This window comes from Macaca nemestrina, chromosome 1 (assembly GCF_043159975.1).
Source record: "Macaca nemestrina isolate mMacNem1 chromosome 1, mMacNem.hap1, whole genome shotgun sequence".
NCBI lineage: Eukaryota > Metazoa > Chordata > Mammalia > Primates > Cercopithecidae > Macaca > Macaca nemestrina.
Window position 1 is genome coordinate 149182570 of NC_092125.1, and position 20518 is coordinate 149203087.

Below are 20518 nucleotides of genomic sequence, written 5' to 3' on the forward strand. Positions count from 1 at the left end.
GCCTTATTCCAAACCTGCTACATCAGAATTCTTCCAGTTGGGCTCAGGAATCTATATTTTTAATAAGCTTATTGATGAAGTTGGTGTACCCTAAAGTTTGAAACTCACTGTCCTGAGGCCAAGACTATGCTGTATTTGGTAGATTCACAGCTTTCAATAGGGAGCAGACTAAATTGGCTAAATGAAGAAATATTTTTCTTACCCATTCCTCCATGGGTATTATTATTATTATTATTTTGAGATGAAGTTTTGCTCTTGTTGCCCAGGCTGGAGTGTACCCACCTTGGCCTTGGAATCCATCCACCTCTTCCTCCCAAAGTGCTGGGATTACAGGCGTGAACCACTGTGCCCGGTCTCATTTCGTTTTATATATTTTCTTTCTGTGTTCAGAAAAAAGGATTTCAACAACCCCATCCTTTTTGTCAATTAAAAAAATTTCTTTTTTAAATTATCAACTGGACGCAGTGGCTTATGCCTGTAATCCCAACACTTTGGGAGGTTAAGGCAGGAGGATTGCTTGAGCCCAGAAGTTCAAGACCAACCTGGGCAACATAGCAAGAACTTATCTCTACAAACAATAAACAAAAATTAGCCGAGCATGGTGGCACATGCTTGTAGTCCCAGCTGCTCAGGAGGCTGAGGTGGGAGGATGGCTTGAGCCCAGGAAGTTGAGGCTACAGTGAGCCATGATGGTACCACTGCACTTCAGCCTGGGAGACAGAGTGAGATTGCCTCAAAAAAAAAAAAAAAAAATATATATATATATGTGTGTGTGTGTGTGTGTGTGTATATATATATATATATAGAGAGAGAGAGAGAGAGAGAGAGAGACAGAGAGAGAGACAGAGACAGAGAGAGAGACAGAGACAGAGAGACAGAGAGAGAGAGATTTCTCTTCTCTGTTAAAGTAAAAATAGGAGACAGAGTCTCGCTGCGTTGCCCAGGCTGGAGTGCAATGGCGCAATCTCAGCTCACTGCAACCTCCGTCTCCCATGTTCAAGTATTTCTCCCACCTCAGCCTCCCGAGTAGCTGGGATTACAGGTGACCACCACCACGCCTGGCTAATTTTTGTATTTTTAGTAGAGATGGGTTTCACCATATTGACCAGGCTGGTCTCAAATTCCTGACCGCAGATGATCTACCCACCTCAGCTTCCCAAAGTGCTGGGATTACTGGTGTAAGCCACTGCACCTGGCCAAAAAATTTTATTTATTTACTTATTTATTTATCTGTGAGTCTTTTTGGTATTACAACTAATAACAGATACGCACCAGTAGGATTCACTAATGCATTTAGAGAATGTAAGCAAATTGTTTTCAGTTATGTAGGGCTAAAGACAGTTTGTTGAGTAGGATTTAAACTTATTCCTATTTTCTTCTCCTTATTACACACTTAGCACAGTGCCTGGTAATAGTAAATGATTCATAAATGTTAGCTAAGATTATTCTTACTACAACCTGAGCTTTTCCTGTAAGGTGGTCGGGGGACGTCTGTATTAGAATGATATTTACTAAATCCAATTTTATTTCAAGATCTGGAAAGACACTCTTAGGTTGGTTTCTTTCAGATGTCACTTTCAATAAACTTCCTTATCTCCCATTGTTGCTAACCTGATCATGCTGGTTGTCAGTCAACTACCTTTCTTATGCAATCACTACTGTGTCTAACACTGTACCAGACATTGAAGATCTCCAGGGATTTCAACATTACCTAAAACCTAGAGTCCAGTCTGTTTCAGTTTTTGCTAAAAACAGCCAAGTAATTTGGAAAGAAACCTATGAATTTGGCGAATGAGGAAAATGCAAACTGCACAGAATGTTTTTCATAATATTATCTGCTTTTGAAGCCCAAGTAGTATAATATTATGTAAATGCCATAGTTCCTTGATAACCCGATTGCCTCTAAAAACAGTAGAAAATGCCCTCATTGTAACTTGGCCAAGTACTATACAGTGTACAAGTAAGAATTCTTTGCTAGGTAATGGGCTTTTAATTTCATGATTGAAGTTTTGTAGTCACCCAATTATTCTGGAAAATCTCAGTCTTGAGCTCTTCAAATAGTGCCTCTTCCACATTCTCTTTATTATATCTTTCTAGTACATTTTATGTGTTGTTCATATATTCTAGCTCCTTGTATGTCTGCATTAATCCTTATGATTATTTATTTAGACCTCTCTTCCAGTTCTCTAATTCTCTCTTTGGCAGCATTAATCTGTTACTTAATCTGTCTTTTCCAAATAACTAATTCTTTTAAAAAATATTTTCTTTAAAAATCTTTATTTTTTATTTGTACATTGACAAACTATACTTATATATATTTTAATTCTTTTTGTGTTATGTTTAATGTGCTTCTTAATCCACTTATTAATGCATTTTTACAAGTTCTATTTTTTTTTCAAATTCACTTGGTCTTTCTTATGGTCTTGTTTCTTGCTCATACACCTAATCTTCTCTTTTATTTCTGTAAAAATATGAAATATATTATTTTATATTTTTGTATCTTATTCAAATACCTGAAGTCTTTGCAGATCAGACTTTGCTATTTGTTATTTCTGAAGCTCTTTCTTATAATACCTTGCTATTGTGTGTACTTTTGATTTTTGGCTATGAGTTCACATTCTGTGAGGAATTTTGGGGATTGAGATAAAGTTGGGTTTCTCAAGAACCCGGTCTCTACTGGCTTCATCAAAGTTCAGTTGTCCTTTGAGGACTCATGGGAGTCAGGAGGCTGGCTTTATTTATTTATTTCCAATAGCTTTTTGAAGTATTATTTACACACTATAAAATTTATCTGTTAAAGTTCAGCTTATTTGTGTTCAGATGTTTATAAGACTGTCGATGGATTGAGTAAAATCTAGAAGTTGACACACTGAAGGAAAAAGTTGATGTACTTGTTGTGGGAGGGTGGGGAGAGGACTTGAATTATTTTGATGAAAAGGAATGAGACAAGCAAATGATTCAATTATTTATAGATTAAAGAATTTAAAGATTAAAAGATTTGTTACTGAGAAATGCAGTTAAAGGAAAACATAAATACAATAAGTGGAAGAGGACCAGAATATTATGTTTGGCTAATTCCTACTCATCCTTCAGGTTGCTTTGAGGATGCCAATTCTTCCTGGAAGCCATCCTTGATCTCTCCCAATCTGGCTTAGGTGTCCCTGCAATGTATTCTCAGAGCTCACTATCAATTAGAGTAATTATCATGATGTGTTGCTAATTACTTGCTTACCTTTCTGAGTCTTCCTCTAGAGAGCAGGGGTCAGAAAACTCCTGTGCCTATTTTTGTAAAGTTTTATTGGAATGCATCCACACCCATTCATTTATGTATTACTTATAGATGCTTTTATGCTACAATGGCAGAGTTTACTTGCAACAGAGACCTCACAGCCTAAAAAGCATACAAATTAACTTCTTGATTCTTTACAGAGGAAGTTTGTTATAGTCTATGAAGGCAGAGCAGTGCCTGGCTTGTTTACTGTTGCATCTCCAGCACATATCACGGTGCTTGTCACCTAGAATGAGCTAAATAAATACAAGTGAATATACAGATTGAATGAAAAAGTTTTCAGATCCTGCTGTGATTGAGTCAGGGGAAAAAAACAAGAAAAAGTTTTCAGAGACATGTCTTTCGGGGTTATATGGAACTTAGAATGAATTTAATCAGAAAATATATAAAAGTGGGTATATAGTAGGTAAGAGTCCCATTAGAAAGAATTTTAATATAATGTTTATAAGTCAGAGAGGCAGCTAAGCATAGTAAGAAGAATCAGCCAGACCTGGGGTCCATGGCTGACTCTGCCTCTCACTCGCCATGTGGTTTCCATCAAATGATCAACTATGCTGAGCTTCAACTTCCTTTTCTAAGGGTGGGGCTTATGATTTCTGCCTTCATAGGGTGCTCTCAGGATTCAGTGAGACGCTGTGTGCACAGTTCCTGTCACATAGCTGACTCTCATACATGCTGGTTCCTTCTCACCTTGTGTCCTTTTCTTCCATGACAAAGTAACTTTCTTTTCCTTGCCGATAGACTGGAATCAGTCCTTTGGTGAGGTTTTAAATGACCTCAAGCCCACGTTGTTTGTGTTTTCAATGCTGTTTGTCGGATAAAAGTCTGTGTTCCACTCAAACGAGTGCCATGTTGTTGAAAGCGTGAAGCTGAACTTCCATCTTGCCGCAAGGGGCAACCACCCTAAGATCTGCCTTCTGTTTCACAGCATAAACCTTCCCACCATAAACACAGAATTCATCTGAGTTCAGAATCCTCTGTAATTAAAAAATGAAAATGACTGAAGTGCTAGAAAAAGGGATGGTTTGTGCAGGGGTAGCTCTTGGTGTGGGGTAAGTTCTGCCTAGCACAGTGTCTTTCCCAGCTCAGCAGGACTTCTTCCACTATATCAGTCTGCCCGTCTTCTGTGTGACTTTGGGTAGCTCACTTAATATCTCTGGGCTAGTTTCTTTCTTTCTTTTCTTTTTTTTTTTTGGAGATGGAGCCTCGCTCTGTTGGCCAGGCTGGAGTGCAATGGCACTATCTCGGCTCACTGCAACATGTGCCTCCTGGGTTCAAGTGATTCTCCTGCCTCAGCCTCCCAAGTAGCTGGGATTACAGGCATGTACCACCACACCTGGCTAATTTTTCTCTCTTTTATTTTATTTATTTATTTTTTTGAGACAGAGTCTCGCTCTGTGGCCAGGCTGGAGTGCAATGGTGCGATCTTGGCCCACTGCAACCTCTGGCTCCTGGGTTCAAGTGATTCTCCTGCCTCAGCCTCCCGAGTAGCTGGGACTACAGGCGTGTGCCACCATGCCCGACTAATTTTTGTATTTTTAGTAGAGACGGGGTTTTGCCATGTTGGCCAGGCTGGTCTCCTGGCCTCAAGTGATCCACCCGCTTTGGCATCCCAAAGTGCTGGGATTACAGGAGTGAGCCACCACGCCCGGCCTCTCTGGGCTAGTTTATTTTTAAATGGAGTCTCTCTACCAAATCACAAGGTGCTTGTGAGGAATAGATAAGATAATATGGATCCTAGAGGGTGGAAATTTTAAAAATGGTATAGTGGTGTATAAATGCAGCTTTCTACAGCAGCATGGCCAATTCCCTGCTTTGTTGGAATCAGAATAAATGCTTCCTTTCTTTCCCGAATGAATGGAGGGGCCAACCATCAATTTGGGTGTAGGGCCTATGATGTAGTGGGAAAGAGCATGTCATCTAGGGGCACATGGGCTGAGCTCTCATCCTCTCTCTGTCACTTAGTAACTATGTGACCTCAGGATATTACCCAACCCTAGTGTCTTTTTTGGTCAAAGTTGGATAATAATACCTATTTTACAGGGCTTGGCAAGAAGTAGAGGAAATAATCTATGCTAATTTCCTGACATATGAAACTCTTAATAAATGGTTGTTGCTATTTTATTTTCAAGACATATATTAGGAAACAGACATCTTTCAATGTGTGAATTTCAGCAAAATGTTCTTTCAGCTGCCTTTTTGGTGGTCTCCATCAATTCTTTATTGTGGGATCTTCTGCCCCTAATCCTAGAAGCTCCTGTGGACCTTGTTACAGGTTCACTGCCCTAAGCCTGTTGGTGCTGAAAGGTTGGCAAGAAAATTAGTATTTCTCCTGGCGATTAGCAATGAGTTTCTCTTTCTTGGTAATAGGTGAAAGAATGAAAAGAAGACTCCTGTAAATGGAGACTTTATTAGGTAACAGGTTACCGTTTCTGCCATAGTTATGCAGATGAGTTGTTACACTGTTCTTGAAACATCTGCTTGACAAATCCCTTTAGAGTCACTCTTTGAACATAACACATGTTTTCCCCCATGATAGCAATAATAGGCCACTCTGCAGGTTAAAGCAACATGCCATTCTCTACTGGATATCAATATTTTCCCATCAACATTTAGTAGATCCTAGGCAATCAAAAAAAATCAGCTGTCACTAAGATTATCCACCATTATTGTTCTTATCATTATTGTGTATCGTTAAAATCTACCGAAGTGATATTAAGATTGTCCACATGAGTGCTCATTTTTCTCATGTTAGCTCAGCATTTCTCTGAAGTCTTTTTTTCGTGAATGCCCAAAAAATAGCAGTCAAAGGAGAAACCTGGGAAAATAATTGAAAGAATTTCTCTACGACATTCCAAAGACAACAGAGACTGTTGCTATGATTAATTTTTCCTTCTATCCTGGCACACTGCAACTGAATTGTTATTTATCTATATGTGATGGGTCCTACATAGCTAGTATTTTTGTATTTCTCTCTATTATGGAGAAGAGAGATGATGCTTTAGAAGCTCTTCTAAGACTTGAGAGAAAATTCTAGTCATTTTAAAATTTACATTTATAAGTTTCCCCTTATCTTTCCTAATATTTTTCCAGTCATTTTTCTCTAATTAAAACTACTTACATAAACACACATTTGGTGAACATACACATACACCAAATAAAAATTCATATTTAAGTATTGGAAAAAGCTTAAATTAAACACAACAATAACCTTAAATATCTGCCTTTGCCAGCAGAGTAGAGAAATTTGATGTTGAAGTATGACATGCTAGAATCAAAAACATAAGACTATAGCTAAAAGAAGCTTCTAAAATGAGGCAGTTCTGTGCAAAAAATAAACGAGTATGTGCCAAAGATTTAAGTAGTTGGAAACTGTGTTATAATATTACTACTTCTGCTAATATTTAATAATATAGAGGCCCATGGGTGGTTTCACAAGGATTTTTATTTTCTGAGAATGATTTTGAGCTCACAAGCCACAAAAATCAACCTTATTTCTTTTCCCTATAAGAGTTCTTGTAGGAAAATATGTCCTGATATAGGCTGAATCTCCTTATATCCCTCTACCTCATCCTGTAACTTGAAAATATTAACCTGAAACTCCACTGATGAGTGACTTAGAACTGAAAACACATGTTTTTTCTGCCAAAATATAAAGGACCTAAATTTTCTGAACTAATCTGAAAAATGAGGAAGCTTGTTTCTTGGACAAATAATCGATGACAATTTTCAAAGCACTGTCAAGTGCTATGGGCAAATATAAAAATGATTCGATCTTGCCTTGAAGACATTGATATTGGGAATACCAAGACATGTACACACATGACGATAACCAAGAGAGTGACCTCAGCTGCTAGGAACTCTTCGCCTAAAGTGCACCGGTAGTTCAAAGGTCAGAGGTGTTATTTCCTCGTGGGGGCATTGGGAAAGCTTTATGGAGGAGGTCCAATGTGGGATGAACTATGCTCTGTGGAGAGAGGGCATTCTAGGCTGAGGGTAAGAGTGTTGGTTGGTGGTTAAAATCACAGAGACTTGAAGTCAAATCTTGGTAGTGTGGCCAGAGAAATGTACTTCTTTCTGCCTCAGTGCTTAACTAGAAAATGGAGAAATTCATTTGGTACCTAGTACATGTAAGTACAAATATCTGAGTGTTACTATTAAAAGGAAGCATGCATAAATACGCACAGAGCTAAAAAGTATGGCACATGGGTGGAGAAGAATATTAGCTCTATGTCAAGATTTGCCCTCAATGTGTTTAGGCAGCTAGGATTCATTTAAAATACAATTAGTATTGACAAGGATTTATTTTATTAGTTGTACATCTATAGCACAAAGCAGTGTGCACCTGTGTGGGATCCTCAGTCTTCTTTATCAAAAAGAGATGAAACTCCTGTACTGATCAGTGGTGGAGTCTTGCCTGTGAAGAACCACTATGCTCCAGCCTGGGCAACATAGTGGGATCCTGTTTTTAAAACTGAAAAAAAAAAAAAAAAGAAAGAAAGATAAACAAGGATCTCTCCCTATCACTTACTGATGGAACTGATTTGAAATATTTTTTTTTTTTTGGTCAAATTGGCAGGTCAGATAATAATAATAGCTAACATTTACTGACACTATGTGCTAGTCACTTTCAACCTCATGACAATTATAGGAAATAGCTGCTGTCATTACCCTATTTTACAGATCCAAAGGGGAGGGAACAAAAAAAATTAAGCAACTTGCCCAGGGCCATACAGCTAGCAGGTGGTGGAGGCAGAAATTAAACTCAGGCAATCAGACATTAGAGCCTTCACCTTTACAATACTGTTTCATTGCATACAGGCAGTTGTACACTGAAAATGACCAAGTCTTCTCCCTCCTGCTGCCTCATGACTAGTTGTCAGACCGTGGCAAAGTCAGTTTGATCAAAGTGATCCTAATAATTTGGACACCAATTACACAGAATAACGGTTCTTAAACTTTTATAAGTCATGAGGCCTTTTGGAATCTAATGAAATTCTACGAATGCTCTTTCCAGAAAGATTCACCTCTCCCCTCGCCTAAACAAATAAACTTTTAGTTACAACCTCATGGAGTACACCGTTCCAACCCAAACCCATCCACTGAGCTTCTAGAAGCTAAAAGACTCTAAGGTAAGAACCCCTAGACCTGTAGTGACATCTATATCACTTTCATTATGGCCTGAAAATAATAGAACACTTACTATCTTATTGCAGAAGTGAAAATATATGAGTCATTTAAAATCCCTGAGTGCTGTCTCCAACATTACTTGCAGACAAATAATCCCTTTACATTTTAAGACATGTGTAGAAAAGGGGATTTTTCTTGTATAGAGCCAGGTAAAGATTTATTCCTGGCTGGGCATGGTGGCTCACACCTATAATTCCAGCACTTTGGGAGGCCAAGGCGGGAATATCACTTGAGCCCAGGAGTTTGAGACCAGCCTAAGCAACATAGTGAGATCCCATCTCTAAAAAAAAACTACAAAAGTTAGCCAGATATGGTGGTGTACACCTGTAGTTCCAGCTACTTGGGAGGCTAATGTGAGAGGATCACTCAAATCCAGGAGGTTGAGGCTGCAGTGAGGTGAGATTATGCTACTGCACTCCGGCTTGGGTGATAGAGCAAGACCCTGAAAAAAAAAAGAAAGAAAGAAAGAAAGAGAATGAAAGAAAGAAAGAAAGAAAGAAAGAAAGAAAGAAAGAAAGGGAAAGAAAGAAAAGAAAGAAAGGGAAAGAAATAAAAAGAAAAATTATTCCTGCTGATATTTTTTCCAGAGTATTATTCTAGGAAATCGATTTACTTTTATAACTTCTCAAACCATACAAGCCTGAGGAAGGACAATCAAAGGGATGAGTATCAGTAATCATGAACATTTAAAGAAGGCCAATGTACCTGAGGGTAGGCAGGCAGAAGTAGGCCTTATCATAGTAGCAGCCCTTTGATTTGACCACTCCAGCTGTCCATCGGTGTGCACTCTAGGTATTTATTTCTGTCAATAACTGGAAAGATCCTTTAATGCAAAATTTGATGAGTGATTATTGTTTATCAATGATAATTATAGCTAATATGTGCTTATTAATTGAGTGCTGATTATTGGTAAAAACACTTTTCTAAGTCCTTTATATTTTTTTCTCATGCACATCAAACCTTAGAGATGGACACTACTATTATTCCCATTTTATAGATGGAGAAATTTGCCTCCATTCAGAGCTAATACGTGGCAGAACAAGGATTCCGCCTGGGCTGCCTGACTGCAGAGCCCAAAGCCTGTCCTTTCAGCCACCTGCTCCCTCTCCAGAAGAGAGCACCCTTTGTATTTTCCTGCATGAGATCTCTACACCGTTCCCTACGTTCTACACAATGGGACTCTGACACCTACTTCTGATTTATCTGATTAGAGAACTGGGGGAGAACAGCCTCGGTTATGGTCCAGGCCATTATCTGCTCTTTGAGTGCAGGGACGCTTTTGGTTGTCCCACACCAGACTTTTTCCACCTGCTCCAGGCTCAGGTGATTAGTTCCCTCCATACGGACTCATTGCCAGTAAACTTGATTACTCAAACTTTGCTCAAGGGCCAACTCTGCTTAGCCCAATCAGGGTCTTGCTAAGGAGTGCTGACCTGTCCTGCACATGTCTTGCATGATCTCTGGTCTGGGATGGCTGTGCTGCACTGGAAGGCTGTCTTATTAGCAATGTGAACATTTTGTGCTGCCTCACCGACTCTCTCTATACTCAATTCTGCCCTTCCTGGGCTTTTTGTTCTTTGGCCAGCTGTGCCTGTGATCTCCAGGCTGTGGTGATCAGAGGGCATAAATTCCTTGCCCCACTTTCCCAGGAAAAGGACTACCTAATTGGGGTCTGAGCTGAAGTGGCTCTTCCTGTATTGAGATCCTTTGTGTGTTTTCATTAACTATGCTGTGTCATCACACAAGCAGTGGAGGCGGTGGTGGCACCATCAATTCGTTCATGATACATTTATTAAGCACCTACTTATGTTCCAGGCATTGTGCTGAGTGCTGAGGTTGCCATGGTGACCAAGATCAAACTTGTTCCTGCTTTCATAGTTTACTGTTTTAGAATGAATCAGACACATAAAGAGGCAGTTGCAATACAATTTGATAAATATTCTGATAAGGCAATAACAAGTATTTTGAGAGCACCTAAAAGGGGCAACTACCCCAGACTTGAAGGGCTGGGGTGAACCCTGGGAGAAGTGGCATCTGAGACCTGAAGGCTGTCTAGAAGAAGCTAGGCAGGCAAAGAGGTTGGTAGTTGGGTAGTAAGGAGGAGAAAGTGTTCAAGAAAGAAGGAATAGCAAATCGAAGGGCCAAGAGACAGAAAAAGCATGTAACACCTGGGCAGCCGTGATTAGATCAGCATAGCTAAAGCAGAGTTTGCAATGATGTGTGGCCAGATATTATGCTGGTGAGCTGAACAGGAATGGGGATATGAAGGGCGGCTATCATTTAATCTTTCTATGTACCACGTAGGTACCACTTGCCTTCATAGACTAAACTACTGTTGCTTGAATATATAGGGGCAGGGATGAGGCTAAGGTGCAACATTTGTTGAGTCCTGGTACGTGTTGGGGATGATGGATAATCTCGGAGACCTTTCATTCCAGACTCCAGTCCATATCATTTAAGGGCCCCGACCCAGCCAAATGCCTTCCTCCTTCAGGTAGAGTCCCTTGTGGCTCAAGATACACCAGAGTCTTCCATCTGTTACTGCCCACAGTGATCTCCACTCTGAAAACTGGCACCCTTAATCAAGGTCCCCTCTGCTACTTCTGCTGCTGCTGCTTCCACAGCCAGACCCGGCCTTTATTGCTGGGATTAACCTCAGTGTACCACTAGCTACTGGGAACTAAGCCAGGCCTTTGACATTCACCAGCAGCCCTACAAGGTAGAGGTGCTTCTTTACATTTGTGCAAATGGGGAAACTGAGGCTCAGAAACATTAAATTACTTATTGCAAGCCACAAAGCTTTAAGTGGCAGTGTTGAATTTGAACTTAATTTAATCCCAAAGCCACTACCACACAACAGTTTCTCTTTCCCCATCAGGCTTGTAGTTCTTACTGAGATCCCTTGAGTCTGCTCCTTTGGTTTTCTTATTGACCCTTTTCTTCAGCATGAGTCCCCAGATGTTGGGCCAGAGGCTTTTCAGAGGCCTCTGCAAGAGTTTTCCTTAACCTCTCACAAGAAAGAACTGAATTCAGACATCTCAACCCCCGAGGGCATGTTCAATGACCAACAATAGCCTGCCCTGCCCAGCTCTATCTCCAAGATTGGAGGTAGCCTCCCACCCCCCACTTTAACAACAGCAGTACTTTCTGACTTTGGCTATTATTCTTAAATTCCCCTCAGAGAGTCTGGTGATGTTTTTATTCAAATAGATATTTAGGCAGCCCTTGGTACACCTGAACATCCTAAGTGTGATTTGCAGATGAGGTTCCTTCTTTGTCTCTCTACCCAGACTCTTACTGCATGCTGTTTTTCTATTTACTTTTATTTTTGTCACCTTCTTTCATTATTTTAATGTTCAATTTCTGTACTAAACAAAATAAGATTTTTCTGTTCTTCTACTCCCTCCTGCCTCTTTCCTCAAACACCAGTAAAGCCCAGGGACAAATCTTATGGATTCTACCAGTGGAGATGAATGTGTTCACTAGCCAAGGCTCCAGCTTCAGACAAGGGTAGTAATGCATCAATCACCAGGCTTTTATTAAGTGTCTCTTCACTAAAAGCATAGCTCTCCCTGCAGCCAGACAGCCTTGGCTCTGCACTCCTGAAGGTAATCTGGACCCTGTCACTAATTACTCTTCTTCCCGGCAGCAAGTAGAAAAGGCAATTTTCAAATTGTTTCTATTGATCACAGGGCATTTTCTCCAGAATATCACTCTCTATAAAAAGGGCATGCAATGATTTCCAGCTAACACAGTCAAGACATTTTATAGAAGGAAAGCAGTTCGCATAGTGGCCATTCTACAACTTAAGGGGTCAATAGACTTGAGTGCAAATCCTGGCTCTGTCCTTTACTAGCCGTATGAATTAGGGCAAATCACTTAATATCTTTGAAACTCACCCTCTCCCTCCATAAAATGGGAATATTAGTTCCCATTTTACACTGGGATTATAAGGATTTTATGGTGCTATTACAAGGATTAGGTTAGTGGGGATTAAATAAAACAGCATAGTTTTGACCCAGGAGGTCCTATTAATGTATTTATTATCAAAAAAGCCCTCTACCTGTCAGTCTTCAGAACAATCTGATATATTTTCATTTGCTGCTGGGGATTCTCTTTTTTCTATACAAGTTCCCATTCTTCTTCAAAAGTAGAATGTGATATTGCTTCCATATATACTCTGACTCTCATCTTTTGCAATTGTATGATAAAATGAAGGCTTAAATAAGTTTCACCTAACTTTTGACTTTCATTTAGCCTTCTTCAATAAGATGCCTGTGTTTTCATTGCAGAATGATGAGTTGGAGTTTGTCCGAACTGGCTATGGGAAGGATATGGTAAAAGTTCTCCATATTCAGCGAGATGGAAAATATCACAGCATTAAAGAGGTGGCAACTTCAGTGCAACTTACTCTGAGTTCCAAAAAAGATTACCTGCATGGAGATAATTCAGATATCATCCCTACAGACACCATCAAGAACACAGTTCATGTCTTGGCAAAGTTTAAGGGAGTATGTGTCGTTCTTCTTAGATGCTGCCTATCTTGATGCAGAATTTGCTATAAAACAGCATGAGGTGTTACTTGCTTATTTCAAGTCCCCTTTGCATTTTAACCTATTTTTACATTTAAGCCATTTTTTTTAAAAAGGTTGTTTTCTAGCATAAATGTCTCAGGATTGGAGAAAACTTTGCTGAAAAACAAACCAACCAACCAACCTCATATCTTTGTTTCCTTGGCTCTCATCTCACTGCAATCTTTTAGGCAAAGAATCTTACTGGACAAAATACATGTTATCTCTAATTAGAATCAAAGGAAAATCAAGGTCCTGAAAGAATTTCAGAATAGAATTTTACACATTTTTGTCATGCATTTCTTTGAGTCTTACCATTTATTTTTAATTCTTTTTTAGAATGGTGTGCATTTATAGAAGAAAATACCATTTCACTTCTTGTTATTAATACAGAAGAATATCTTGAGTATGAGATACATTTATTTTTATTGTTGAAATCTGTTTTCCAAATTTTAATACCATTCTAACTTTCCCAACTCTATTACCACTTACTATTCATATACAGTGGTTATTAGGACTTTTCAAGCGAGACTTAGATCTGATAGAACTGATATTTTAGCATTTCCAGCTCTGGTTTCTTTTTTTTGGGGGACGGAGTCTCACTCTGTCACTAGGCTAGAGTGCAGTGGCATGATCTTGGTTCACTGCGACCTCCACCTCCCAGGTTCAAGTGATTCTCCTGCCTCAGCCTCCCAAGTAGCTGGGACTACAGGCACATGCCCCATGTGTATTTTTAGTAGAGACGGGGTTTCACCGTATTGGCCAGGATGGTCTCGATCTCCTGACCTCGTGATACGCCTGGCTTGACCTCCCAAAGTGCTGGGATTACAGGTGTGAGCCACAGTGCCCGACCCCACCTCTGGTTTCTTTAAGTGTGAGTGAAGCTGTGCTGGGTCACCCAGATTTCTGGGCAATTCAAAGTGATTTCTTTTTTTTTCACTTGCCACGAAGTCTAAAAAGACAAGAAATGTAGACTGGAAAGCTTCTTTTCTCATGTTTTTTCATGAAATCCATACCCATAATTCATTAAATGAACAAACATTGCAATGTAATTTCTACAACTCCTATTTCTACCCTGAACCTTTCTCTTGCTGATCAGAATAACCCAGCAAACATAGATGGGGCTGTGGAAAAAAGAATCGCATTCTTTAAAAAAATCATTTGAAAGTAGACCTGTACTGTGATATGGACAAGGGCAAGGTACAACAGATTCTTGTATTTCCTGTATTGTGTAGGAGTTTGCAGAAAAGTGAAGAATGGACCCGAATGTTAAAAACTACTTAAAGTCATTCATTATGGATAGAGTGATTGTGTAACCTCTTATCCAAACCAGGACACTTTTGAGCTCAAAATAGGATGCTATTCATAATTATTCTGGGCCTACAAGTATAAAACAGATCTATACTGGGGAAGCCTGGACAAATACTTCACTTTAATTATAGGCAAAGCCATTAATAATTTGCAGACTGTGCTAAGACCATAAAATATTACTAGGGATTAATATGGAAGCTGCATTATGGGGGTGGAGAGCTGGGATCAATAGAAGGCCTGTATGCAAGGTAAGGAAGGTGAGGTAGCCCTTCATAACATTCCTTGGGAAACTGGGAAGGCTCACAGAGTTCAGAGTGTTATAGTGTGCTGTGGTTGGTACAAGTGATGACTGAACTCACTGTGAGAAGAATCTGAATGTTAAGTTATTTTTTGCTCATCCGCTGACACATCCTCTCCTGCAAAATGGGTTTCTTTTAAAAACAAAAGAGTCTCATCTGGTGACGGTGATTATTAACTTCATTTGGGAGCTCTGGTAAAAAACTGAGATAAACACCTTTTTCTCTTGAGATAGACTCTATTCTGTGCTTGTCTAGTTCTAAAACGCAATTCATCAAGAAACAGAACATCATGAGCAATATCAAAAGATAAAATTACAACAAGTTTAGTTATAGATTGAATTGGTTTCTATTTACCATTAGGGATAGCTTCTGTTCTACAAAGAAGAGTAAGAGCTTTCACTGGGCAAGAACAGAACATTGGGTTTTATAAGATGGGAACAAGAAACAGAACAATGGAAAAAAAAAACTGATTGGTTAACATCAGGTTTCAGATTACTTTTTTGGTAAGAGTTTTAAAGCAGAGGGGACTTCCGTATTATGCTGACTCAGATAGACTGGAATCTTCTGTTTTCAGGAAAAACTGGTCTGTTTTGGTATCTATCTGCTTCCTTAAAGCTTCAATTTGATTATGTGGCATTTAGCATAAGTGACTCCATTTTGGTCTGGTCTGTTGGGGCCTAATGCAGGAACTTAGTCCAAAGCGATGACCTCCCATAATTTCATTTAACAGTATTCATAAACTATTTTTAAATGGTACAATTATTTCTGGTTTGAAGCATCTTGTTTCTTTTTACAGATCAAAAGCATAGAAGCCTTTGGTGTGAATATTTGTGAGTATTTTCTTTCTTCTTTTAACCATGTAATCCGAGCTCAAGTCTACGTGGAAGAAATCCCTTGGAAGCGTCTTGAAAAGGTTAACTCACTTATTTGTGCTCTCAGTTTAATTAAAGAAATTGGCTTTATGGCATGTACTGAAATTTTCCTGGAAATAATTTGTTTCCCTAATTTTCAGAATGGAGTTAAGCATGTCCATGCATTTATTCACACTCCCACTGGAACACACTTCTGTGAAGTTGAACAGCTGAGAAGTGGTAAGAAACTATTTTTCATGCTTTGATTCTATAGTAGCAACTTCAGGGTGGTTTTGTTTTCTTTTTTCTTCCTTCTAAACAATGCTGTTTATTAACATGGAGGAAAACTGTAGAGAATTTTTAAGACTTTTAAATCTGAGATAGAAATGAATATTGTGACTTTGAATTACATTAAAGAATTATCTACTTTTTGTGTTAAAATATAAAAATGAAATAATTCATTTTGCAACAACCCTGGGGATTGAGTCAGGTAGATCATTTTTATTACCAGATTTTGAGGTAAGGTAAAATTTAAAAAGGCCCAGGCTGAAAAGAACCCAAATCTCTGAATTTTCTGACCAATATTTTTTGTGCCATATCATGTCACAATTATAGTAACCTTCATAGAAAATATTTACTAAGTAATAGTCAAGTTTTCCTGAAATTTTATTTGTGTAATAAAACCAATAATACTGTAATTCCTATAAAATGCATCTCATTTAAGTTAGCAATGGCAATTATATAATTCTATTTGCTAGGAAATTTCAAAATTAATTATGAAACACAATTATAACATAGGTATTATTAGTACTGATAATTGAACTTAGCAAATATTAAAATTTCCACAGCTTGTATTCCACAGATTTGCTGAGCTTGTCAGAGTTCAAAAATTGGCTAAGAGTTAGATTAGAGGACCTCTAAGAACCATGGAGCCAAAGCTGGTAATAATGTCTTTATCTCAATAAAAAAAAACTTTAATGGTTGTTATAAAATGAAAGGGTTGACTCTGAAATTTTTCTATTTTCCTTCCCTCCCTTCCTTTACTCTTCCCTTTTTTTTTTCTTTGCTGTTCTCTTCCCTTCCTAAGTAGGAATTTGGAGTGGCATCTAATGAGTATCAGATTTATTATAAGGTTAATAAAATATAAGGTCCCTTCTCATTCTGAGTTCTTTTGGATAATGCCCTCCTTAGGAAGTTCTAGTGTATTAGCTATTTTTAAATATTTTCCACTATCTGAATTAAAGTCTATACATAACTAGGGCCTTCTCAATGTTTGATATTTATAAAATTAATGTTATAAAAACAGTTATAAAATTAATGTTACATAAAAGAGACTAAATAGTTGTTGTATTTGGTGGAAAAGATGATCTTTATCACCCAGGTGTGTAGTCATATGCTATATTGGCTTTCTGAGCTATTTGTTAAGTTAAATTGGAACTAAATTCTTTCTTTCCTTCCCTCTTCTCCTTAGCCCTTCCTTCCTTCCTTTCTGTCTCTCTGGTTCCTTCCTTCTTTCCCTCTCCCTTCTCTTCCTCCCTCCCTTCTTCCTTCTTTTCTTCTTCCTTCCTTCTTGTCTTAGATATACAGCTTTGGAGGAGAGAGAAAGAAGTTTCCTGACTCAGTGCTATCCTACCCAAGCCTCATTAACTGCCCTCATAAAATTAGAAACTCGAAATCAGCTCTGCCCAACTAAAGTATAATGTAAGCCATATATGTAATTTTAAATTTGTTTTCATAACCACATTAGAAAAGCAAAAAGAAATTAGGGAAATTAATTTTAATAATATATTTTATTTAAATAGCATCAAAAATATTTCAGTATGCAATAAGTATAAAAATTACTAATGAAATACTTTACACTCTTTTTACAAAATTATCTTTAAAATTCTATATTTTATATTTGTAGCTTATCTCAAGCTATGCTAGCCATAATTCAAGTACTTAATAGCCACATGTGGCTTAGTGGCTACTGTACAGATCAGCGTCGCTTGGAACTGCTTTTTGGTGACTTTTGGGATATGCTTTTTAACATTTGTTACATTTTTCAATTATGTAAAATCATAACAGCAGCTAGGATTAGGCCTCAAGAGAGCTAATTAACAATGACAGCATTTATGCAAAGTGCTTATGTCATTCATTCATATACTATTCATTCAGCAATTAGACTTTGAGGACCTATCATGTATGCAAAGGGCTGTAGAGAAAGAGAGGAATAAGATGTTCCCTGACCCTAGTCAGACAGATTGATTGCAATATGAGAGGCTAAAGACTATGATGAAGGGATTAAAAGCATGCTATGGGAACTGAGACGTGGAAGAAACTCTTTCCAGAGCAGTCTGTCTGGAAGGCTTGACAGGGGAGGAAAAAATATTCCAATTGACTTTTGAAAACTGATTCAGAATATGCTGCGCATTGAAGGAGGAAAGGGAATTACAGGCAGAAGAAACAGGATACATATGAGTATAATCCATGAGGAGTGGAAGAGGGGAAGTAAAATATTTTGAGCACTTGACTCATGCTGAAGACTATGCAGGGGAAGTAATTTATTTAACTGTGGAAAGGGCAAAGCATTTAAGGGACAGTAACAAGTTCAGTGGGTCTGATTTCTAGAATGTAAGAAGGGAGATGAAGATAAATAAGTTGGTGGTTTGGGCTGGAATCTGAAGGGCCTCATGTGCTATACACAAGTTTAGTATAAGATGGAGGCAGTTTTGCACAGTGGTGAAGCAAGAAGCCTTGAGATCAGAATGAATCATATTTGAATTTGAGCTCCACTACTTAATAACTTTGTGATTAAGAGCAAGGTTACTTATACTACATTGGTGGGTGGGTTTTAATTTGTAAAACAGGGATACCAGTGCCCACTTCAACAACTGTCCAGGGAAACAAAGGAGATAAATGCTAAATTTATTTTATTAAAGCATTTAGCATAGTACTGGGCACACCGGAAGATCTCCTTAAATAATAGCTATAGTTATTGTTCAGAGTGACAACAGAGAACCAGAGAAGGTCTCTAATGGTCAGATTAGTATGTGCATGTTTTTGTTCCGAAATTCTGAACAAGGTATGGTGACAGGCTAGAGAAACAGGCGGTAGTGAGACATTTGGAGACTTCTTGCAAAGGTGAAGTGATTGGGTCTAAACTAAAGCAGTAGAAATAGAGCTGGAGGGACTGAGAGGTTGTAGGAAACATTATGTGAGACATTTTTGAAGTGTAATCAATTGGTCTTAGTGGTTGAGTAGGGATGAAAGATTGGAGAGAAAGAGGAGTTAAACTTGACCCTAATGTGGGAGGACTGGACAACTGACTAAAGAGATTACACACAGGGAAAGTTTTCAGGTGGGAAGCTGGTGAATGTGGGACCATGTGATGGAGATAGATTTGGGGCACATCAGCAGATTGGTGGCAGGTGAAGCCACAGCAGATTGGGGGTAGGTAAAGCCATAGGGAAGAAGGAGACCGTTCCAGAAAAACATACAAAGTGAGAAGAGTTTGAAAGAGGAGATGGCCTGAGAAAAATTCCCCACTGTAAGGGTTGGGCAGTTTAAAAACTGAGACAGAAGAATGTTTAGAGAGATAGAAGGAAGATGAGGGATGATAGTGTCATGGAAGCGGAAGAAAAAGACATTTCAGGAAATTAGGGATTTCTGAGTTACTGAGGAACCAAGATGCATAGCAAATAGGCCCATATGCAGTGGCTCAGCACTAGAAGTTTACTTCTTTTTGTAGAAGTCCAGTTCAGTGTCTGTGTGTGGGGTTAAGGGGGTCAGGTGGATGCTGTGCTCCATGAAGTTCTTCAGGAACCCAGGTTAGTGGCAGCTTTATATTTTTAATCCTTACTTTTTGGTGTCATCTTGAGAATAGACCCCCATACCAGACAGCCAAAGAAAGAGCTTGGAGGAGCCAAAGGAGGGGCAAAGTCCCTGAAGCATAAGCTCCGGGCCTGGAAACAGCATGGATCATTTCTACTGGAGAGAGCTCAGTCACATAGTCACACCTCACTGCAAGGGACACTGCAAAATGTCGTCTAGCTGAGTGCCAGGAGGAAGAGCAAGTAGATTTCGCCTCTGCCACAGGAGATTTAAGAAGTTGGGGTTCTGAGAGGACTGATGAGAAACTATGTTGTCAATAAATAGGCGTCACTGGTGACTTCCCAGAATACTTTTAGTAGAGCCATGGAGGTGGAAGTCAAATGGCCAAGTATAGGGCTCTGCTGATCACAAAAGGAAAACGGACTTCTCTTTATATCCTGTTCTTTCCAGGAATGACCAAGAGTTGCTATCAGCTTGAATTCTAATCACCTGGCTGCAGCTGAGTGGAAAAACTAGCCACCATAATCAGGTTAAAACTTTTTCTTTCTGCAGAAAGATACAAAGCTTCAGGGTATTGAGATCATTGTGGCAGTGTTCCCAGAAGCTCCAGCTTGACTCATCTAGAGTCCAGCCCCCAACTCCCCCTCTGATTTCATGCAGGGCTGGCAGGGATTGGGGTAGCGGAAGAGACATCTGTTGCCTTAAGTGTATACAGGTATGTGTGTACACATGTATATGGGTGTGTGTATCTTTCAGTGTTGTGTGTATGAAGATGACATTTCTACTCTGTCCCTCTTCGGAGAGTAGGGATGTATGCTCTTTTGGTAGCAAAGTTTAGTTCTTTATTTGCTTATTATCCAAGAGCTGAAACTGTAGGAATCGTAATGTGAGAGAATGTTACAATCATTATCCTAAGAAATGCCCTTGTAAAGGCTTAACTAAAGAAAATAGTAATTATATTATACACACACCACTCACAAATTCACATGGTGAAGGCTGTTGTTACAAACACCTGAGTAGTGCTTTGGTGGGGGACTGGCTAGAATGGTAAGACTTCTGCCCCCTCAAACGCATGTGCTTAATCACATGTTCAGTCATGCCACTCCCAAAAGGACTCTTCCCAGGAGGAGGTGTGACTGGGTGTCTCCCGATGGACTATATTCATTCTTACATAGCAAACGAACAAACATTTCT

The 20518-nt window shown here is 39.0% G+C and overlaps 2 protein-coding genes across 8 annotated transcripts in view; one reads left to right on the forward strand and one right to left on the reverse strand.

Annotated features, from left to right (window-relative positions):
- The window catches only part of LOC105482747 (sterile alpha motif domain containing 13), a 97397-nt gene that overhangs the window by 1166 nt on the left and 75713 nt on the right, over nt 1–20518 (reverse strand). The window lies entirely within an intron of this gene.
- The window catches only part of LOC105482746 (uricase), a 33284-nt gene that overhangs the window by 463 nt on the left and 12303 nt on the right, over nt 1–20518 (forward strand). The window contains exons 2-5 of one of the 2 annotated variants that reach the window (XM_011743028.2): nt 8307–8421; nt 12772–12990; nt 15457–15573; nt 15673–15751. In XM_011743028.2, the coding sequence (XP_011741330.1) occupies nt 12814–12990; nt 15457–15573; nt 15673–15751 (373 nt within the window). In that variant the 5' untranslated portion in view covers nt 8307–8421; nt 12772–12813. The remainder of the gene's footprint in view (nt 1–8306; nt 8422–12771; nt 12991–15456; nt 15574–15672; nt 15752–20518) is intronic. The other variant, XM_011743027.2, reaches the window with a different exon arrangement.